The sequence below is a fragment of the Haemaphysalis longicornis genome, unplaced genomic scaffold (assembly GCF_048455015.1).
Source record: "Haemaphysalis longicornis isolate Haplotype H1 unplaced genomic scaffold, Haemaphysalis longicornis Haplotype H1 scaffold_6, whole genome shotgun sequence".
In the NCBI taxonomy this organism is placed as follows: domain Eukaryota; kingdom Metazoa; phylum Arthropoda; class Arachnida; order Ixodida; family Ixodidae; genus Haemaphysalis; species Haemaphysalis longicornis.
Genome location: NW_027526407.1, coordinates 119,365,302 through 119,388,848, shown reverse-complemented (window position 1 = coordinate 119,388,848; position 23,547 = coordinate 119,365,302). Strand labels below are relative to the sequence as shown.

General features: G+C 46.3%; 2 protein-coding genes across 3 annotated transcripts in view; one reads left to right on the top strand and one right to left on the bottom strand.

The window, feature by feature from the left end:
• LOC144141135 (TNF receptor-associated factor 2-like) overlaps nt 1-6,113 on the bottom strand; it is a 38,412-nt gene extending 32,299 nt beyond the window's left edge. The window contains exon 1 of one of the 2 annotated variants that reach the window (XM_077672667.1): nt 5,983-6,113. The gene's annotated coding sequence lies outside the window, so the exon portion shown is untranslated. Of the gene's footprint in view, nt 1-5,489; nt 5,614-5,982 lie in introns of those variants that run through there. The other variant, XM_077672668.1, reaches the window with a different exon arrangement.
• An 8-nt stretch (nt 6,114-6,121) lies between these two features.
• The window catches only part of LOC144141136 (TNF receptor-associated factor 6-like), a 35,613-nt gene continuing 18,187 nt past the window's right edge, over nt 6,122-23,547 (top strand). The window contains exons 1-4 of the mRNA XM_077672669.1: nt 6,122-6,326; nt 16,468-16,612; nt 20,277-20,541; nt 22,481-22,579. Of these exons, the coding sequence (XP_077528795.1) occupies nt 20,302-20,541; nt 22,481-22,579 (339 nt within the window). The 5' untranslated portion in view covers nt 6,122-6,326; nt 16,468-16,612; nt 20,277-20,301. The remainder of the gene's footprint in view (nt 6,327-16,467; nt 16,613-20,276; nt 20,542-22,480; nt 22,580-23,547) is intronic.

The window sequence follows — 23,547 nt, the reverse complement described above, 5'->3', positions numbered from 1 at the left end:
TGCACAGCCTGCCTCCGTTGGCGAGACGCTTCATATTCAAGAAGAGAACCTCCAGTGCAACCAGGAGCTCCGCGACGGCAATAAAATAGGGTATATATTTGTTGATGATAAGGCATTATTATCCTTGCGTCGGTGACAGTAGGGACATTTTTCTGTTAGCATTATCTTGGCATATAAGTACGTCCTTCTTAGTTTACAACGTGGGTCAACACACTTGATCCGCTTTTTGCATTACCTGTCAAATTGCTCTTACCAGAATCAATCACTCACAGCGCCTAGATATTCGCGCTATTGGCCAAAAAAATGGGCCCGTAAATTTAGCACTTGCTTCGTCACCGTTTTCAAGATTCCAATAGGGGTACTTGCGCCATTTACATGCGTTTTTGACTTCGCAAAGGTACTATTTCGCCCTCTCGAGTCTTGCACTGAGCGTTGTGCCGCGAACCGCAGTGACCATTCCAAGCCTGAGAAGACCAGTTTGGTACACTCGCGTTACAATTCTCTTCGTTTCTCATCAATATTCAGGCCGCTTTTCAGCAGCCTTAACTTTCCGTACCCTACCTATAGCCCTGTTGGGCAAGAATAAAACCGTTTGCTACGGGGGCAAGGGGTGTGTATTTAAATCTACGTTGCCGAAGCAGCGGCAGCTTATACCACCGCCGTGGTCGCTTGGTGATTGATTGTAGGGTTTAACGCGCCGACGCAACGCAGGCGATGAGGCGCGCCGTAGTGGAGGGCTCCGGATTAATTTTAACCACCTGGGGATCTTTATTGTGCGCCGAAATCTGGTACACACGGGCATTTTTTGCTTTTCGCCTCCATCAGAAAAGCGGCCGCCGCGGACGGGAATCGAACCCGCGACCTCGTGCTCAGCAGCGCAACGCCTTAGCCACTGAGCCACCGCGGCGGGTGTGGTCGCCTGGTGATAAGGCATTTTGCTTCTGAGGGCGAGGTCGCTGCTTCAATTCTTGAAAACGGCGGCCGCTTTTCTGATGTAGGCGAAAAGCAAGAAGTCCTGTGTGTTCGAAATTTCGGCCCACGTTAAAGATCCATAGACGGTCCAAACTTATCCGGAGCCCTCCACTACCCCGCGCCTCATCGCCTGAGCAGCGTCGGTGCGTTACACCCCACAGTAAGTCAAAAGGCACCTTATACGAGTGACAATTGTCACATAACTTATGCAGGAAAGGTATCTGTGCTTCGCATTGTTAGTGATGGTAGTCACGCCACTTCCCACTTCTACCGCTTCTGTCGTCGCGGTAGCTAGGGGAACAGTAATCTCTTCTTGGAAATGATTGTGCAATACGCTTCGTGATTCGCAAGGTTATCAAGGGCGCTCAGGGCTTATCACAAATTATTTGGTTCGCAGGCCTGTTCTTTAATAAAGCAAATCGTGACCTGTGCGCTGTATGAGAGACTCCACAGAACGTGCACGCGCGTTCTTTGCGGCTTTCTTTTCTTGCTGGCACACTGCAAAACATTTCGCAACAATTTAGGTACTTCCAGTATCGCTGCAATATTATACCACAAACCAACACAACTTATAAAAACGTCTGCTGCTCCCCCGGCAAACATTAGCACAAATTGCATATACGGCAGTACATACGTAAGCAATGAGTGATCGACATGAACAATGAGGAGGAGGGAAGGACACCCGCTTCACTTCACAGCGCGCTTGCTTGCTGAAATCACGCTTTCTCCAACAGCACGAATCCCTACTGCCACACTCCAGTGGCCGCTGCGGCTCATTTCAACTGAAAGGGACCGTGCAACACTTGTTTCAACTTTTTTTGAAATCTCGAATGTTGGCATAACGTAGTCAGCCAACAGATCTAGTACTTAGTCTCAAGTATTTCGCAAAGCATTTCAGCCACAAAATTACTGCTCTATGCCCATCAGATGACTAAAATATTCTCATATATGTTCTTCGACCGCTGGAATTATGTCATTACAGTGGTGTACATGTTATTGGACGGCGTTCCTTCATTCGCAGCAATGAACACTATCGATAGCTATTTTAAAAAATTAAACCCGTTCCAGTCAAAGTGAACGAGGTCGAATGTGCAGTGCAGTAATTCATCATAATGTACTGCACCGCCGTTATTTGCTCATTGCTACCACTCCATGCATTTCAAATTTCCCGCCTTCGCAGTGTTCGCGCGCCCCCGGCCTGAAACTGCGCCAGCGGGATTTGTTCTTTTTAAGCGTGCTTTAATTTCGTATGCGGGAGCTGTTTTGCGTAATTTTTGCCTTACGAGGCTTGAGCCTTTCTGCGTCACTTCGAATACGCCAGTGTTTTCTCCCGCCTCTGGAGCCTTTCTGGGTCAATTCGAACGCGACATTGTTTTTTTGCGCAGCCGCTTTTTTCGCTTACGATCATAAAAATCAACACAACGATCGTTCCTAACTAAACGAAGGCGGGCGCTGCCGGTAAATTACATATACTTTGCCTCGAATGTACCCATGATTTTCTTTGCGCTAAACAACGGGTAGATGTAAGCCAAGCAGCAGCGGTTCACGAGTTTGGAACCCTTATGATACAAAAACCGCTTGGCTTTCGAAGCCTCTGGGTTCCGCCGCGACGACAGCCGCTACGACGGAACGCCGTGTGGCTCTACATGGATACAGCGAGCGAGCTACGACGACAAGGTGAGCCCATAAAGTGCTCTGCACTCAAAAGAAACCCACAAAAGCAAATACCCACAACGGCAGGCCGATCTGCTGCGACGAGCAAATAACGCAGTGCCGCTCCGTGCTGGCAAAAACTATAGTTTTCTCAGTTCTATAGTTTTCGCAGTGCTTCCAGACGCGAAGGAACGAGCGAAAGCGTTTATTGGTAGCGTTGAAGAGTCCGTGTAAAGAGAATACTTGTTTCTTACCGCTAGAGCCATATGTTTTCTGTGTGCAGTTATGACGCCCTTTCGCGGATGCTTGTTTACCACGGTTGGGAAGCACGGCTAAAAATCACGGCCCATGCGGGCTCGTAGTTTCCCGATATTACGTGACAGGCCCATAACTGAAGTAGATGTGACAGCGTCTTTGTGTCCCACCATTTCCCGCTTTTCCACGCGCCCTTACGCACGCCTCCTAGCACTGCGCTCTGCTAATTACGCCGCGTCCACGGTACGACGCCTTTTTCTGTCCCTTCAGGCTGTCATAAAAGGAATAGGAATCAGGTGTCCAGATCTGAGGGTGTTGCAACTTCAAGCAACTGAAAGTTTTTTTTTTAAATTGTTTGAGCCGTTATTTCGACTTCAAGCAACTGAAAGGTTTTTTTTTTTTTGTTGTTGTTGTTTCAGCCGCAATTTCCACTCACCGGGCGCTTCCGAATGTACCAGTGTATACATTCTGGGTTCTTTGCACCTGCATATTGGGCGACGGTATAACGTCTGTTTTTTTTACTCTCAGATAAGTTCTGTATTGTCATTGCAGTAACTATGGAGAGTGGCTCTTACAGTGGCCATGAAGACAAAGTAACCCTTTTTTTAATTTCAACGAACTAGCCTCTGTTGGGTCGAACACAAACATTCCCGTAAGAACTAGCCTTTTTTAGACGAATCAAAATTTCAGAAACAATGTAAAACTTTCCAATTTTGCGATGCAGGGACGCAAAATTCGCAAGAGTGACACAGTTTGGCCCAGCACTCAACTAGAGTTTTCAGCGGGGTAACAACACGTTCGGCTTCAATAAATACGATCAAACAGAAATAGAGGTCCCACTACAATAGCCAAGTTATGAACAGGCGGGGACGTAATATTCCGGACCACGCGAGCGCGTTGCAAAAGCCACCGATGTGCACTCTGGAGGCCTGGCGCCTGTTGTAGAGACCAGCGCGGCGCGCATGCGCGCCATTTGCTCGCTGGTACGCCGATGTTCTCGCTTCCTGCAGCGTGTTGCGATGGTCACTGAAGCACCGCTGAGCGACGCCTTCGTAGCATTCCTTCCATCCCGATGATGCAATTGCCGCCTAATGTGAGTACTGCGCCGGCTTGGCCACAAGTGCTCCTCGCGCCCTGATAAATACCCGTGCAGAATGTTTTGTGTAGTATTATTCTGCTTTATCGTTTATACACGCGGAGGCTAACGGCTTGCGAGTGGCGTCGCCTTATGAAGCGTGTCAGAAGCACACTCACAGGGAGTCCCGCTATCGACAACGAAATTCAAGCGAGATGAATAGCGATACTACTTGACAACTGAACTTATCTTTCAGCTCGCTTTGCGCTGCCGATAAAGGACGCGAGGGGCACTTGCGCCAATGCCGGCGCAGTTGTCACATTAGGCCGCAAATGTACCATCGGGATGAAAGGAATACTACGAAGGCGTCGCTCGGCGGTGCTTCAGTGACCATTGCAACACCGCTGCAGGAAGCGAGAGCATCGGCGTGCCTGCGAGTAAAGAACGGCGCGCATGCGCGCCGCGCTGGTCTCGACAACGGGTGCCAGGCCTCGAGAGTGCGCATCGGTGGCTTTTCCCACGCGCTCGCGTGGTCCGGAATATTAAGTGCCCGCCTGTTCGTCGGTCTTGGCTTAGATATCGGCTGCCGCGAATGGCACAAACAATTGAGTCTGTAAAGTCAGAAAAATTGCTTTAAAGTGGCCGAAAATCACCCCTACGTGACATACTCGCTTGATATCTCGACAATTTTCGGAAATTTGGGTGACACACTGTGATTGTTATGGGGAAAAAGCAGGATTTCCAATAGATAAAACCATGGAGCAAGATATATGTTATTTCTATTACAAATAGGAATGCCGACAGCAATTTTTTACACTGCAAGTTGTGCGTTTAAAAAGAAACCATATGCTGAAGACATAGCTATTGTTGTGCGCCAGTGGTAAGCACTTCCACTGCCGATAATGCTGTCTTTGTATCGGAACAGTTGGCACTTGAATTGACGAGAAGCGTTTTGACGCTGTCATGCCTTTGTTGAAAGCGGCAATACGTAAGCCTGATGTGGTTGCATGTTACTCAAGCCTGCAGGTGCGCGCATTGATTGTAAAGATATTAAGTATTGATGACATGGCGGTAAAATGGGTATTAGTATGAATGCGCAACGAGCCTTTAAATGTAGTCTCAAGAAGATTTAGTTTCTTACTTCCAACAGTCAAAGCTTTCAACCGGTCTGATGTCTAAGCTAGCTGCCACCTAGATGCATTAAAATATTAAAATAGCAACATGATTGATATCATTTTAGTGTTTCAAGCGCAGGCTCTGCAGAGGCAATGGGGCGCACCGTAATGCAGGGCTCCGGAATATTTTCACCTTCCGGGAATATTTAACGTGCGCCTAAATCACGAACACATTAGAATTGCTACAGCGGGAAAAAAACAAACACAGCAGAAAGCGACGGGTCGAGCCTAATCAACTACCAACTCGCCCAACAGTACAGCCTTTTCAGCTGCACGTATTTTTTTTTTCTTCTGGGTTATTGCATCCTAAGGCAACCACACTACCACGACTAACATGAACGAAAAGAAACGTGACTCACGGGTGCGCGATCAAAACGCTAAGGCAATCGGCGAAAGCAGTCCTAGCGTAAATGACGCCCTTGAAACGACGGCTATAGCGACACGGTTGGCGCGTCCGCTCACCCGTTGGCGTTGTTCTAGATAGGCGTTATGGAAAAACCTAGACTTTGCTCGACATACGGCAGCTATGAGCAAGTGTAGCCATCTATGTTCACCCTTGACAACCATACATCAATGGCGGTAAAATTGGATTTGTACTAGCAATTGACTGCAACAAATAAAACAAAGCAAAACAGCGATTCTTCCCTCCGTGGGTAATGCGCTAAGTGGGGGTAAAGCTATTTTTGGGAAATTAATAATGCTAGGATACAACACCACGTGTGAAATTCTATTAGAGGAGAAGAAACCAAAGAAACCATGAATGAATTGAGAAGTTGACGGATGCATTTAAAACGAGCCTAACTTACCCGCCTTTCATTTTGGGAGCCTGCAGACGTGATCGAAAATACCCACCTTGTTTCGTCGCCGGGTGGTCAGCTCACAGGGAAAGGCATACTGAAACGTTCAACAATTAAATAAGAGGAGCGAGCTCGGTGAAGCTTTCGAAACTAGAATGGAATGAAGATCCATTATCAGACGCGTGCCGCGCAAACAGGAACTTCTGCCTGTGCTGCTCTAGCGGCGCCGTATCGGCTTCTGTTTCCATGGCAACCGATAACACGACGGCGCCCTGTGCGTAGGCTGCGTGCGGTTTTGGTTCCCTTTGGTCGTGCGGCGGCTGCGAAGGTTGGATTCGCGGTTATCATCTCCGAAGTGGGTGTGTTTTGCGTGCAATCACTGGACGGTTACTATTTCAGGTAAGGTGTTCAAATTATAACTGCCGGTGTAATGCATACGGTTCAGAAGAAAAAAAAAGGTGTGTGGGCAAAGTACGGGGCAACGGCTTTGCCAGTTTGGTTCGATGGACGCGGTTTCCATATACCGAAACTTAACAAAGCATAATAAATCAGTCCTATGCTGGTTCGCGCGGGTAAAAAAGTTGTATTACTCGTATTTATTTACGGTGCCAATATTGTCCGTGCAAAGGTTCATTTGTTGCTGCTTACGTTTTAACTGAACCCAGAAGCACATCCAGTGTGAACTGCGCAGTCCGTACTTCCATCTACAGCGGCCGTGTACAACTTCATGAAGAAGTAGAAGATGCCTGAGACGTGGCTTTGAAAACGTGGTTGGTGTGTTGGGTTGTTAATTATTTTATCGGTAGTTGATTGGTCGGGTCGGAGAACACCTTTTCGCGTTTGCGATGCAGTGGCGTTGTGCGTATTCAATGTACGGCGTTCGACTTCCTGCGGCGCAACCCCTCACTCATGCGGAAGCTAAAAGCGCGACTGTTGTCTCTAATGAATAATACCTCGCGTATGAAAAACGTCACCCGCTTAAGAGTTAACGGCACGTCCGGAGAGCGCGTTTTCAGGAAATGCTTCCACAGCGTATTAGTGTTGAAGGGCGGGGTTGCTTTCCTTGGACGGGAAGACGCCGCTCGAAAAGGTGAAAAGTACAGTCGCGTGCGATTTGAAGGTAATCGCTCAAGCTTCAGCCGGTAAAGATGATAACGCCCCCGCGCGGCATTTTCAGCGCGCCGGGGACCTAGTTTATGCCTTCTCCTCTCCTTCGTTCACTGTTCCTTCAAGCAGTCACCACTCCCGCGGCCAGGAAACCTCCCTTTCCGCTTTATGGTGATTTTGTGTGGTTGTAATCACGTCTGAGCTTTCTTCTTGGTTATCGTGAGCGGTGATAGCACCGATTCTTATAAATGCCCACTATTTCCCGATAATAGAGAGTTTTAGCTGACCGTTTTCAACGCTCCGCTCCGGTATCGGCGGCCCGCTTAGCGCAGCGGGAGCCAATGGCGTTCGCGAACAAGCGCGCGGCGCATGCGCAATGTCGCCTACGCTTGCTATCGGAGCGGAGCGGACCGTAAAAGACGCTCAACTAAATCTCCCTAATGTCTTTGTGCGCACCTTTTCGATAACTACCGTAATTACCCGATTCTAACGAGCACCTTTTTTCCGGAAAAATAGGCCGAAAAATCGCATGCGCGTTAGAATCGGATACGAAACCGAAACTGCCGAAACAGCGGAAATTTCTTCCCACCCATCGCCATCTCAAGATGGCGCCAAAGTCTTTAGCAACAATTTTTCGAACGCAGGAAGCATAGGCGTATAGTACTTAGATATTCTAGGCACTCTAATAGGCGCCTAGGCTTTTCTTTTGGCGTTCACACAAATCGTCAAATCGTTCCACTTGCACGCTTGATAACAGCAATGGCAGCAGCGGCTCTCACGCGTTCAAAACGAGCGGTCGGCTGAAGCGTGCGCCTCTGGAGAAGCTCGCGGGATGGGCGTGCGAGGCGTGGGCCACGATCCCATCGACCATGGTTGAACGTTCGTTCATAAGTGTGGCATCCCGAACGCTCTTGACGGCACTGAGGACGAGATAATGTGGTCAGCGGAAAGCGGCGAGGACTGGGATGAGTGAGATTACTTCGGGAAATAAATCGCCAATTTCTCTCGCATTCGTTTGTCTGGGTCACAAAGTTCCGTGCAGGGTACTATCGGAGGTGCAAGTTTTTTCGTTTTTTTTTTTGCCAGGAAAATCGGGTGCGCGTTAGAATCGGGGGCGCGTTAGAGTCGGGTAAGTACGGTACTGTAAAATACTACAAGTTCGACGTCGTCACTGCGTGTGCGATAAAAAAGAGGAAGGCGTTACTGGTTTTGCCCCGGGAGTGATGGCTGCTTGAATAAACAGCGATCGCGGGAGAGAAGAATGCGACGCTTGGAACCTGGCAGGGAAAACAAGCCGCGCGGGGGAGTTATCGTCGTAGTGGGTGGACGCTCGCGCGATTACCTTCAAATCGCACGCGACTGTACTTGCGAGTGCAGCCCTGTTTTGATTCAAGATGGCTTCACCTTACGCTAGGGCTTCTATAAACGAGTACAAATTTCTCCACCAGTTTTCGCGTACGGTGCAATAACTACTGTACTGATGCTATCGCAATTCGCTATGAAACCGGGCATAGAGAGTACAGCCCTAAAAGGCGCATCGGTTTTTCCTTTGTGGTTAACGAAGGAATTACCCCCCTACATTATGAACCAGTAATGCCTAGTGATTTTCGCCAGGTAACCAAAGGTTATCTTAGTACGGCCTCGTTATGGTGACAGCCCCGTGTCGGAAAACCCCGCGTTTTGCAGCATTAGGAGAGCGATGGAATACGCCGGAAAGAACGGAATACACTGGAAAACGCCTACCCGCCGCGGTGGCTCAGTGGCTAAGGCGTTGTGCTGCTGAGCACGAGGTCGCGGGTTCGATTCCCGGCCACGGCGGCAGCTTTTCTGATGGAGGCGAAAAGCAAAAACGCCCGTGTGTACGAGATTTCGGCTCACGTTAAAGATCCCCAGCTGGTCAAAATTAACCCGGAGCCCTCCACCACGGCGCGCCTCATCGCCTGTGTTGCGTCGGCGCGTTAAACCCTACAATCAATCAATCAAGCGCCTAGCCGGACGACATCAACGCGGGGACCGCATTTTCCAGCGTTAGGAAGAGCAATGGAATACGCCGGAAAGAAAGGAAAGCACTGGGAAACGCCGCGCTGGACGACATCATTGCGAGGAAGTTGCTGGAAAGACTCGAATAACACGGGAACGTTGCCTCTGGATACTGACTGGTATTCAGATAGGGCGAACGGGACAGTACGTTCTCCCGGCCCCGCTGCTTGCCTGGACACAGCAATGCCGCGCGCTGGTTACGTGGTCGACTCGTTGTAATCCAGCGCCGCGATCGACGCAGATGCTCCGAAACTTCGTGTTTGCGGCCCGTGCGGTGTCGCAAAATCCCACTTTTTTAGCGTGCGCTTCGCGGAAACAGTGCTCCGTACGAGCGACGATCATGTCGTTCAATTGCATTGCAAGCGTCTGTCGTAATTTAAGTTTGTTGTATTGCTGTCATTAGCATTCCGGTCGTGTTTGAAAAAAACCTTCGCTACAAATTTGCAGTTACAACGCAACAGATCGCAAATCACGGTAATGTTGGAACATCTAAGCGTAGCCCGCTAACCAAACTAATGGATAAATAAAGCATTTCACAAATTCCTGGGGTTGTTTGAGTGAATTGCAATTGAATATATTGTGCCGTGGACAACCTTTGATAAAAGAATCAGGCAATAAGGGTAGCCCGTTGGCAAAACGGACGCATAAAGTGCAAGCAAGACTTGCTTTTTGAGGACGTGGTGTAAATATTGCAGTTCACATTCCGACGTGTATTTTTGGGTCTTTGAGAGCCCCATTGTCTCAATCTGCATGCTGTTGTATTATTTTATTTAGCGAGCAACATGTTTATTTTAACGCGAACCATGTGTCCAATCAGGCTTAAATAGTGAAAATAAGATTTTAAAACCAGCTAACCAGTTGCCGCTCCGTGTTAAAAGAAAAAGAAATGGTGCCAGTGAGCCCATTACATTGCCAAGATGTGTTAAAAAAGAATAAAAGTGCAAAGAAAAAAATACGCCCGCCTTCGCTCCAGCCCGGCCGTTGGGAACAAAGTCTTGGAATGCACAGTCACTACCGGATGCCTGTCGCGCGACAGCACTAGCGGGGCGGGGTAGCCCACAATACGAAGAATCGAGACGGGTGAGGAGGGGTCGCGGCGGGGAACAAGTTCTCGTGATCGGCCGGGGAGCACTTTGTTCCTCCCTGCTTTTCGCCTTTAGGTCAAAATTCGTAGGTGGCTGCGTGGCTGAGTGGCCCGTCCATTTTTCACATAGGCGCTGTACCTAGTTGAAGTTACACGTAACGTTTTTGTAAAAACGTGCGTCTTATGTCTCCGGGAAGTGTCAGCAGCAACATGTGAAGCTACAAAAGCTGTGGTAAAAGCAAGAACAGTGGTCCGGATTCCAGGCATCTCGAAGTGAGGACTCCTCTAGCGACGACAAACCGTGGTGCTTGGGATAATTGGCGCTTTGATGCGACTGGATACGACAACTCTCAGCGGCAGCGTGATTTGGAATACGTGCGATGTGCTTCGACGATCGACTGAAATTGAAAAGACCCCAGCGTGTCTTGGGCAGCTATCGTGCGCGCGTACTCTTCGAGATAGTGCTGCACCACGGAAACGTGCGCTTTTCGTCACAGGATACCCGTCCAGGCCTTGCTGTACGAATGCATTCTCAACGGATCAAGGTTCACTAAGGCAACGAACCCAGCGAAGGATTCACTTTCCATTTTACTTCTCACTTTTGGTGTTAAAATAAAATAGGTTCAAGAAATATGTGTTTACTTGTGTTTTAATGGCCATAAAAATATAAGGAACGAATTTTCGAGCGGTTACTGTCGATGCTCGTTTAGTATTTTTTTTATCCGTGATAATAAATTTGCTTTTATGAACAGATTGAGCGCTACTGAGGGAACGAGATGATGAAACAATGCACTGAGCAGGGCGAAATCAGCTGAAAAGTGCCCAAATGAGTCTGGTTTATATTTGTAGCGCTACTTAGATTTCCCCGAAGGAAGGAATTCTGCATTTTTTGTTAACAGTCATGCGGGTTTGTAATTACACGGCTATTACAAAAAAGGCCTAGTGCGAGCACCGGCCACGCTATACGCGGGAGACGGCGTGGTCTCCGGCGTGTTCCTGCGTTACGTTCCAGCGCACGCCGGATCCACGCGTTTCCGCGTCCGGCGTGTTCCAGCTTCCAGGGTCCGGCGCGCTCCAGCGTTTCCGCGTCCGGCGTATTTCAGCGTTAGGTAGTCCCATAATCAGGCGTTACGCTGGAAGCGGAGTCCAGCGCCGCTGGATTTTCCGATAGAGAGGCCTACAAATATAATATTGTTGTGGCGCCTGCGTAATGACTCGTAATTGTTGTGGCTGTTGACGTGGCAGGTATGTTGCTGGTGATTTTGTCAGATGTTTTGCGTGGTTGTTTTATAGCAATGGACGTTGCTGAAAGTTCGCGTAATGAGGGAGAGATTATCAGCTCGGGATCTTTCTTGTCAGAGAGTTTCATTGTAGCGCTAGCTATTGTTTAGCGCTCTGAAAATATTGCGATTTCATGCCGCAAACGTTTTTTGCCTGCGCCGCTTTTAGTTTAGCGTAACGACGTTCCGGAAAATATTGTTGCTTCTTAGTGTCATCTGGGAAAGGAACAAAAACCATATTTTAACAGCCAACCAGCCACCCGTACGAACGCGAGCCAAGGCAGGCGGCGCATCCGTCACAACGGTAGTGTTTGATACGACTTGGCACAGCAGTGCAGTCAGGTACAGGTGATCCAAATATTAAAACAAGCGCGAAAGCAGTACCCGGGCAGGGCAGAACAGCAATGCAGTGCGATCTATAAATAGATGTACCGCAGATAGCCAAAGTGCGTAGGCGCATCCTGCTTGCCCAGCTGATGTTCTTACTTCTTACGGTCGCCTTATATCCGGATAAAGCGAAGCCATGTTACTGCCATCCCTGCTGTACAGGGGCGCTTCCAATGGTTTGTGGACACATCTATCCGCCGGCGTGCAAAAGAAAACTCATCTTTAGCGTCGTGGGGGTTGTGTTTCATCGGGAACGCGCAACCACCGTGTCCTTGTTCCCGCCGTGCTTATCGATTATAGCAACGGAAATTTTGCTGCATGAGGTTTAAACTCTCTGGAATATAATTCCACCACCCGCTGGCGCCATAGCATGCGTTGTTAAAGAAAACGTATAAATAAATTCGTAAAAAAAAACGGTGAATATGTGTATCGGCTGAATTGCTGCCATGGTGATACTGGTATCTGAAATGAATGTAGGAGGTAAGCTGAGTGGAGGCCATTTATTTAACACGAATAATGGTTATTTTGCAAACTGCAATAAACTATATAGATGAAAAAAAGTTTGAGAATTGCGAGAAAGCTTTGGGAACATTTTATTCGCTATTTAGCAGGACCTGTTGCTCCTTCCGCAATTTGTAATACCTCTTAAACACAACCGAATCGGTATTCATCAATTTACAAAACAGATTTCATTCGTGGCAAGCAGCAGGCAAAAGGTAGCGTCTTACTAACGGCCAGGTGTCTGTAGGTGGTCTCTGCATTTTGTTTTCCCGCCCTGCAAACCAATCCTTAGCGTATCCTTGCCGTACTACCACTTAATTATGTCGGGTCCGGGTTACCCAGAAGATGGTGTCGAACAAGTTAGTTTAAAGTTTGAAAGTTTATTGCGACAACATGTACAGGAAAGGCTATATAGTTGTCGAGGGGGACGGTCAAAAAGGCTACGGAGGAAAAAATAAAAAGCCTGACAAGGTGACGTCGCCCTGCCCCCCTTCGGTTTTGGCACGACTCTGCGGGAAAGGGCACGTCCTTTGTGACAATAAAAAATAACAGAACGACGCACACAAATAACACATAGAAAATCAGCTTTGAGAAAGACAGTAATTACAGTGAAAATTCCACCACAAAAAACATACACATAAGCTCTTACATTTCAGTAAACAATAAGTAGAATTCAAGAAGTCACAGCAAGAAAGAACAAAAAAACGTTCTCAGTTGTCATAAACAAACAATAATTAGAGTACAAGATTTCATAGAGCGAAAAAAATTATCTCTAGGTTTTCTGAAAGAAACAAAAAGTAAAAGTGCACGTTCTTTACTGTAGTTCCAAAAGGTATATGTATTATTTTTTTAAATCCTTGTTCAGATTTAGCCTCTTGTGCCATGGTTAAAATTGCGGAGTGACTGTTCAAAACGTCGGGAATCTGATGGCTCAATTTCTGGTGCCTGTAGTTTGTGTGTGTTTTTGGCTTTGTGTATATTACCTGCCTAAACCTAAAGTTAATGAAACGGTGCGAAGTAATCCCGCAATGGATGCGAAGCTACGCCAAAACAAGCCCAAAGCAACCGTCGGTGAAGCACACCACAAAGCCGTAGCGCTGACGCGCTCGCTGGTGTCCTCCGCGCTGGGAGCGCTGGGTAAATTCGCCGCGCCATCTACAGTGAGCTGCGGGAGTGAACCTCTCCCGCGCCTCTTCCGCCGCGTTGGGAGTTTATTTTTCCGCGCGCCCCGAAAGAACTATTTTCTGGTAGAGGTAGCAAAATTTGCTTTGGTAGGTTATCTCAGCTTGCCACGTAAACATTTTAAAGCCCCCCTGCTGAGCAAGGATAGCTGCAGCGCGCCTTCGCTTGAGTCAGCCATCAGTCACGCGTGAGAGTACTGAGAAAGGCCAGCTGCGTATGGCCACTCATTATCGCTATCTGCGGCGCATGTATTCATTGATCGTGCTGGCATGCAGTGTGGCACCGTCCGGCCACCGCTCTCGTGCTGTTTGGAGAACGTGTACAGCCAAGCACGGTCAGCAACGCGAAATCAGCGGTAAACGAGAGGCGCGTGCCCACAGAACCGTTTCAGTCTGTGTCCAAGTATTTGGGTCCGTTAGGCGCTCTCTTGCAATCTCGTCTCGCTAGAGTAGTAGTGCAAGCCTCTAGCGGTGCGCAACGCACCGGCCGTCAACTACCGAAAAACAAACCGTCAATCCACACCAAAAAAACATCGAAGTGGGAATGAATGTTGCGAGGAGGAAAGGAGCCCACGGGCAAATTCTGGGAGTGCCCGCATCAAAAAAGAAACGTGGATAGGGAGGTCCTTTACGCCATGGAACCAGCAACCTAACCACTGGGCCACCACAAAAGGTACGACCGGTGCGGTTGGCAGCGGCGGGTAACACTAACATGGGCAGCCCGTTTAAAACAAGAAAAAAACGTTTCCCGTGGCCGGAATCGAACCTGAATCGCTCGCGTTATGAAAGCGGCGCCGGTCCGACTCAGCTTTCATCGCATTCGGGGCGCATAGCATGTTCACTCTGTTTCTAGCGCGGACGTTGGCTTCGACTTCACAGTTGATTCTAGCGCATGCTCACGCTGTGAACTTTGGTTTGATGTCAAAGCCTGCTGAAGAAACGCTCGGAGCCTGGCATTCATGGATAATTTTGAGCGCCAATGTCGGAAATACATGTAAGTTGCAACATTCGGGTCTCCGACGAAGGCAGGAAGACCGCCAGCTCTGTTGTTTCTCCAGCCTTGCACCAGTAGGGGAAGCTGTGTCATTTTTTTCTGCTACTTCGTATGGACAGGCATGATGGGGGTCGATATGAGTGTCTGATTTAGAGCACAGCGCTTGTGCGGGTTCTTGGGGTGGTTTGAAATGGAGGGCTATTCTAAATCGAATGCCTGCTCAGCGGAGCGAGGGTGGTTCATAGTTTTAATATTACGCATTTAGCACCGCTGCGACACCAAATAAAAGTAGATCTGCGACATGAGCCACGCCGACGGTATTTGTAATAGTTACCGAAGTGTAATTTCTATTTGAGGCATGTCAGCTTCCTACTACGGCTCTTTCGATAGCGATGATCCAGTACAACCTATCGCGGCAAAGGAAACGTACCGCACATACGACAGGTTGTGCCCTTAAGTGACTACGTGCGCACGCAGTTGAAAACTCAGCCGGGGCACGCGAACGCATGGCCAAATGCACCGGTACGCCATCTGGCGTGGCACTTGTGCACGGTGTCCAGACTTCGCTGTGCACGTGCTTCTCCACGCTTCAAACGCGCCATCTACGCTGTCCTTTTCCTCACATCAAGAAGCAAAGCTCATCACATGCAGGGTTTCACACTGGGGGCATATTCATTTACACGTTGCTTTATTATTTGCGTTGAGGGCCGGTATAAAATTGGGAAACGCCTTTCGTTGTTGTCATTTTGTGCCAAACCCATGACCGCGCCGATTTCTGCTCCCGTATTTGTCCTCTTGCAAACTTGTTTTTGTACACGTACAGGTGCCGTCATAAGTATAGAAGCACGGGAGCTGTGGCCGAAGCACAAAGTGCCGGCACCTGTGCAATGGGAACGGGCATCGCGCTTTCTTAAATATAACTATTTCTTGCTCAGTTAATTTTTCGTTTTGGCGAGCTCTTTGGAGTGCACAGTTAACGGCATGTTTTAGGTAAGCATTTTAAGGACGCTATGAAATGCCTGTGGAATAAGGTCGTCACTGAGACGGGCAAAACGTGTTATCTGTCTGAGGAAAGAGCGGGCCATGCCAATTTAACCCTCGCTATCGGCCGCCCGAGCGTGTATCAGCCTGACGTGTTGATAACAAAATTGACTCACAGCAGCAAACGGAATGTATGAGCTGCGCTTTTCGAATTGAACAAGCCGACAGAGTAGCGAGCACGCTTGAACGCGCAGGCACACGCTGCCTCAGCACCAGACATGCAACGTCACAGGCGCGGCGATGGCGTGCCCCGGAGTGTTTTTCCGCCGTCAAGTACTAAATACAATTTGACAACTTTGTTAGGGGGATAGTTGGTTCATGATTCTTAAAAATATGTTTGGCGCGAAAAGCCAAGGACAGTACACAAGAAGGGAGACGGGAAAAGCGCTAACTTTCAACTGAACTTTATTCACCGCCGGAGGTGGTAAATATACATACAACTGGAGCATGCGCAGCATGCGCCACTGTAAGAGTATCACAATTACGCATATGCGTCAATGACCGAAACGCTCAAAAAAAGGATTTTCGAAAAGAAAAGAAACGAAAGGAGACTGGACCAGCGCTAAGTTCAGTTGAAAGTTGGCGCTTCTCCCATCTCCTTTTTTGTGCACTGTCTTTGGTTTTTTGCTCTAAACATATTTTTAAGAAATACTACATACAGTTTCGCTTCACCCTGCTGCCGTTAGGTCTGAAGTCACGCCGTATTCCCGATGCGGCGAAGAACAGTACATGCGCGTAGCTTTCGCACTTGGCAGCCAGACGACGCCACGTTAAATCGAAAGGTGTGAATTTCGTTGTGCATATTTCTTTCTATTACGCTCGACTCGCAGCTTCCGCGCCGCGCATGTAATATCGGTTCTCTTAGCGGAAGTCGCATTTTGTTTTTTCTGTTAGTCTCGCAGCGCATTATCGGTTTTGTTTCCAGGACAACCGATAAGGCGCGCCGCCGGAGCACTGGTCCCTCTTTTGTGGCTTCCCTTTGGCATTGCGGCGGTGCGAACGGCGGCTGCTCGGTTATCGTCTCGTGAGGACGTTCCATCGTGTCGACGCACTGGACTTTAAGACTTCAGGTAAATCCCTTTTTTAATCCAAAGGCGAGAGGGCAGCTAAGCGTAGATACCGGTTTTGGAGGAAGTATGTTGCCGGTAGGTAGAGCTTAATCATGCTTGATTCAAAAGAAGCCTGTTAAGTAGAATACCGCCTCGAAAGCCTTTCAAATCAGCGACACCAGGCCTACAAGCGGGGGAAAATCTTCACTGCTGTTTGCGTGAGGTGTAAATTTTAACCGGGAAAATGCTACCATTTACGCTAAGCTAGGATTGTCCTCAAACTCAATTATACATTTTCTACGTTTGTGTAGAGCCCACGCATCCAGCGCTGTCTAACAGTACGAACTGCCCGACACCCGAGAAAAAAAAAAACGCGGTTAGTCTTTGGTCATTTGGTTCCACACCATTCTATATAAAAGAGATATAGTTGATGGCGTTATCTAGGAATAGTAGTTACACCCCTGCCATGTGTGCTAGAGTTGATTTCTTTACAAGGGGACACCCGTGATCACGGTCTTGTGTGGTGCCGCTGTAGTTCCATGACGGTAATGGAAACGAATACTGGGAATGCACGGCCGCGGCTTTCATTGTTTCTCAAGCCAAAAAGACAATGAGCAATCCAGGTACCATTTATTTTATTCGAAAAATACGCGGGCGGAAGTCATTGTTAAAAGTTTTTTTTTTTTTTCAAGGCGACTAGTTAATGGGTAATGCTAAGCGGCCATATTTCTAGATGCCTTGTCGAGTGGCTTCATGATAGCGGCAATGTCTCCGATGAAAGTATGTACTAGGAATTGTTTAAGGCTGCTGCGGGGCATTTCTATAGCCGCTAGGATATCTAAGCCTAGCGGGAGGTACTCCTTACGTGATGGCAACGTCGCCGTTCCAGATAACGCCACTGCAAAACGAAACTTTAATCAACGGGCGACAGAGGAAGCGTGCGTTATCGACGTGACCTTTTGTCGCTATTGGAAGGTGTAGCACCCCGAGCACAAGAGTAATGCTTGCTGAGACTTGTCATGGGTTTACGATTGTTCACGCGCTTTGCAGGCAGCTACGTTTTGGCCCCTAGTGCGTGTACTCTCCGTTGCTGTAAGAATCACAGCCCGGCGTAGTTAGCTTACGTGCGACATAGCCTCCACTGTTTTTGCCAGCTACAGGTCCTTGAACGTAAAGTAATATCATACGCCCACTTAAAATCCCCCAGTTTCTGAAAAAGGTGTTTGGATCTCATGAGAATTCTTAAAAGTGCCCTACCACAGTTGCCTCAGAATTCCTTGCACCGTTTGCCGCCATTGGAAGTGTACTATTTTTGAAACGCTTACACCGGGGCATGCAACATTTCTTGCTGTCAGACAGTATTAAAGGGGCCATTGAGAAAAACAACTTCATTCAGTTTGGAGATCTAGTCTTTTGTATAGCACTAAGCGCCATTCGAAGTACGCAAGACGTTTTTTACGCAAAAGTAAAATAAAAAAAATCTTGAGTTTCAAGTTTCTTGTTCCATCGATGTAAATAGTGGTGAGGATGACATATTATGCGTAAGCAATAAAAACAGTAATGACTGTGTTAACGGCGCGTTTTTATTCCACTGATATCATCCTACAGAACTACAGGCTTCCCTACAATCGCCAGTCATGTCTATTGGCTGTCGCTTAGGGCGGCGGCCTCAATCACACAGATTCTGTGACGTGGTAGATTAATCACCTGGCAGTGGCTAAGGAGTCGCCACTGGATTTTTTTTATTTTTCACCCATGTTTGTTGTTTAAAGCTTGCGATAAAATTGTTAAGACTCTTGTGAGAAAGTACGATTTTCAAGAACCATACTTATATTCTGTCCTGATAACCCATTTATTGACGTCATGACAAACTACTTCCATATAACGTGACGAAGGCGCACTTTGGTTTCGCCTTACACGTTTTCGCTTCCGACGCACATCGCCGACGGTTTTTTTACTCGTTTATGATTAATTTATTTTCGATAGTCTAATTGGTATTGTATTTCGAAGCAAAACGAAGGTGGCAATACGTGACTAGAAATAAAAATTATATGGGTCTATGGGTATGGTGGTTTGCTTCATACAGTTTGAAGGAATATATTCTACGTTTTGAATGTAGCTGTATATACATCTTTCGGCGTGGCATAAGTTACACCTAGTTTTCGTGGTAATAATTACACAGGGTATTTATGTGTGCAGCAAGTATTTTTAATGATAGCAGTACTTCACAAGAGCAGCGTGGCAGGATTCAGTAACCTTATACACCACTACAAAAGTTTTGCTTTCGAATGCGGTGCAATGCCTCACCACTGTAAAACTGGTAGAACGCACACGTCTCAGGTATGGTTCGTTAGTTATATTGATATGCAATGCGTGCAGGAATGAGATGTGTGTATACTGTACCCATCGCGGAAGCCTGTACGTTCCTGTCGGGGGGGGGGGGGGGGGGGCGGAGGGGGGGAAGCGTTAAATAAAAGGTAGTAATATTAGCAGAAAATCTGTACAGTTACCCTTACAGAGTTTAGTGCGACTTCAAAAACTGTCTTCCCGACGTAAAAACAATGCATCTTTATTGAGGTTCGCGCGTCTCATTGGTGCTTCCGGGTGTTACGAACAACCACCTTACTAAATATTGTCGTTGAAAAAAGAAAAGAAAAAAGTGTCTCGATGAGCAAGGCTCCAACCCAGAGTCATTGTACACAAATAGGAGGAATTACATTTAAACCGTGAAACAATGAAAAAGAGCAGATACTCCTTAACTAATGCCAAATATTGAGTGCTGTGAGCATTGCAATCGCCAACCTACTATTCGACATCGTCCGTATAGCAATGGCCGCGAAGAGAAGTATATAATTCTAGGCATTAGAGTAATTTGCAATTTTTTCGGAATCAGATCTCCCTGTGCTTGGAGGAATCAAGTATGCCATCAGTTTAAGCTGTGGACAATTTAAATGAGCTAGAAACCTGGGCAGGAGATAATTTATGTTTTGTGAATACTGCACAAATCTTGCGCTTTTAGTTCCTTTTTTTGTAAAATTCGCTACGTGTATTAAGAAGACAACAGAGAAATTTATTTATTTATTTATTGATTTCACAGTACCTCACAGGCTATGAAGAGCATTGCGCGAGGGGGGAACAAAATAAAACAAAAATACACAGCGCAATACCTTGGAATTACATTGGGGTAAAGAATGAAACAACAATGAAGCATCATGAGTTTTGGAATACGGGGCATTATGAACATCTTGGTATCAGGCGGGGTAGAAAATTAAAACACAAGCAATGTGAATTGGCATAAAACATTAATATGGGGCAACATCATTATACAATTTTGAGCAAGGTTTATTACATAACGTAGAATACAATATGAAGTTTAAACAAAGGAAACAAGAAAAGAAAGTTTGACAATATGACATCAATTTTAGGATGTGCAAATGAGCTTCAAGAAAAATCGCTGGTAATTCGCTCATGAAATGCATCACGGTTTGATAAGCCGGCGATGGCGTTTGGAAGATCATTCCACAATGAAATGGCACGTGGAAGCGCAGATAAATTGAATGAACATGTGTTACCAAATATTCGCTTGAAACTGAATTGATTATGCATAGAGGAGATTGTATAAGCATAGAGGAGATTGTATTTCGCAGACGTCCGGCTCATCAGATGTTATGTATTTCTGTTTTAGAAAATTTGCATGAAAAACTAGGAAAATGACGGTGGAAAAGGTCCTTGTCAAGGATTCGGAAGGAACATTCGAGGAGAAGCTGGTGTGCTTTCCCGGAAAAGTTCCCGACGAACTGCTGTGTGTCGTATGCAAGAACATCTCGTCGAAGCAGTTTGAGGACAGCCGGGGACACATCTACTGTGAGCCATGTGTATGCATGCTCGACGACGATGGAACTATTCAATGGGAAATTGGCGACACCAGGTTCACGACGTACCGAAATCAGGTAACGAGGTTTTTCATTTTCATGATGCCTTTCAAACTCAATTTTAGACAGGTTTCTTTGAAAAAGTTCGCACTTTGTCTTTTAAAGCTCAGAGCAATGCCCTGGTTGGCGACCCTCAATCATGAATTTGAGCTTTCATCTTTCAGTGAACACTTTGTTCACATTAGTAAAACCAGTAGGATATCTCAATGATAGGTGGGGTAAACAAAAATTTTTCAAGTGAGGCCTTTGCAGTGTTGTAATATTGTGATTTTGGAAATATCAGCCATGCAGGGCTCCCACGAATTCATAACAATATACCCTTCCAATTTCACGTGTCTAGGTCCTGCAGCTTGCTGGGCGAATATACCACCTGCTGCGGGACTTTTCTTTTTGTTTGAAGTTGTGTTTACGAAATTGCATGCGGGGTCTTGCAGATACTTCGCCTAGAAACTTTTCTTCATTTAAGAGGATAATATTTCTCAGCGAGAACAAATTTGATGCATCCAGACACCAACCTATATTTATGAATGCGCAAAAAACATTCAAATTTTTCAAAATCTTGATCTGCCGAAAATATTGCTCCTTTTTGGAGACTTGTCTCTGGGTTTCCTTTTTTCACAAAAATGTTCGAAATTTTGTGGGCTTTCTAGATAACGAGGAAGTAGCCAAAAGGGTGTTTATCCCGACACACATTATCAGAGGGCAATTTTTAAACCTCCAGCATTGTTGATTCCCTATTCCATCATAGTAACGCGCACGTAAAATGCAAAGCCTCTAAGTCCCGCTGTTTAGCCCAGCCATGATCAGTCACATGGTAGGTCTGTCGGTTTGTACGGCATTTCACCTTAGAGGAAGAACATTTGTACCTTGGAAACCAATGTTCGTTGCTCTTGAAATAACGCTTTGTCCTAGTTGCCTAGCATGCAACTAAAAAGAAACATGCACATGGCATTGAAGTACCAAAATGTCCAACCACGCACATAAGAAAAGAAAACCAATGTAGCGAAGTGCGCGCTTGACCTGGCGGGTGCCACACACTTTTCACTGTCAGTGACAAGCCTGGCATCACTAATGCTGTCTGTTACTTACCGATGAATTGCGCGCCCAACACTCTTGCATATCCAAAAAAAACTGTAAAACCAAAACACCCTTTCTTACTGAAAAAGGCTACCTAAGAAACATATTTAACTCGTAGGCTCTTACAAAGCTTGAAAAACTGAGTATAAGTAAAAAAAACAAGAATTTGAATCCTAAAAAATGTCTTGTTTTGTGATTCACCTTTTTTCCTTAGCCTTGTAGCTTTGATTTAGCATTCTAGCGCAAGGTTGACGGTTGATCTTCATACTTTATTCTTGACATACCCGCATTAATTTATCAGTCGTTATAAGTATAGAGTGAAACCTTTTCAGCCCTGAATTTTTTCTTTCGAGTAGATTGCATTTTTTTGTGTTCTCTCTAATATCTGGACCCTATATGTTTACAAGCAAAAAATGAGGTTTACAATATGTTTACAAGCATAAAATCTATTTAGGTCATCAGACAATTCAAATTTAAATTATCAGCAGAATGTTTTTGCTTGTTTTCACGAAGTTTGGAAAGCAGTTTTATACCTTCCTAAACCATGTATTCGGTCTTTTGGGTCACCCAGATGTCATTTTGGCCTTCAGTGGAATGCCTTCCTATTTGCAGCATTCAGCTTTAGTAAAAATAAAAAAACGAACAATGGTGATTTCGAATGAAAGAGGCATTCTTGACCTATTTCCCAGAAATCTAGCTTCTTTGGGTTTGTTCTGAAATTGCTTGAAGTCTTTCGGATTTTGTTCTATATATATGACGCCAGGGACAGAAGGGTTAAATTATTGCTGATAAGTGTAATAAATAAATACTTTTCACAAGCTCATTTATTCCTCGGTGTAATGCTCGATACATCTGAACATTTGCCTTCTGTATCCGGCAGTTGAAGGAATGCAGCAACGCCTACAGCCGAGCGCTCCAACTGACGGCCAGGTGTCCGAAAGAGGGGTGCACATTTGAGGCAGCTCTCCGAGATCTTTTTGTAAGTACTTGGTTCAATGCTATACGTACGTTCACAATTTTGGTGGTCTCAATTTCTGTGCTCTGAAAATACGATTGAGAAATAAGGCTTTGCAGAAATTTTAGGAACCGCATTCTGCAGGAGGCAATATTCACCATGATTAAAAAAGTATGGTTTCTTGGCAACACCAAATAATAAATGTAGCTGATAAGGGTTAACATTTAGTATTGCTTGTTTATGCGGGAAATACTGAAGGAGGCTGTTATGTGGCCACATGCCATAACAAATCTTGACACTAAAATATTAATTGAAAAAAGGATTTGCATTTCACAGTTGCAGCACTGGTAACAAAAAGTAAAAAATAAGGGAAGTTGCACAAAGAAACTAATAGTTCTCACCTTCATCTGGAACAATCTTAGCGGAATACTATTTGGTTTCATTTGCCCTCATTTTTCTCTATCATCAATTGTGCTGAAGCAGCTTGCACTGTATTAAATTTTTTTGGCAGCGAAGCTGTTTATAGCTACCCTGCGGCAGTGGTGGTGTCACAGAGGGTGCCTGCAGTCAAATGAAGGTGAACTTGCGCATCCGCGGAAAAGCCGCTGGATGAGTATAATAATACTTTGCTTTAAAAACATTCGCTTAAAACGAATCACCTCACCCGTATTTCCTTAAGACAACTTTTCACAGTACCACTAAATCTGATGCTTGGCGCGGCATTCACGTTACCGAAAGGAAAGCAAAAACAGAAATAAAGTAGTGCGAAAACAGGGGAATGCCAGTCGGCGTTTCCGCGTGATGGAACGAGAGCGAGAGAAACGAGAACTACACACTGATGAAGATGCCACTTCCTTTACCTACACTGGTGGGCGGCAGTGAAGTGAAGCAAAAAAAACTACAGGAGAAGAAAGTAAAACGAACGAACGCTAAGACGGATAATGTAATATTTCGGAACAGGAAGGCTCCTGACCAATGCCGTTCCGCAGCAG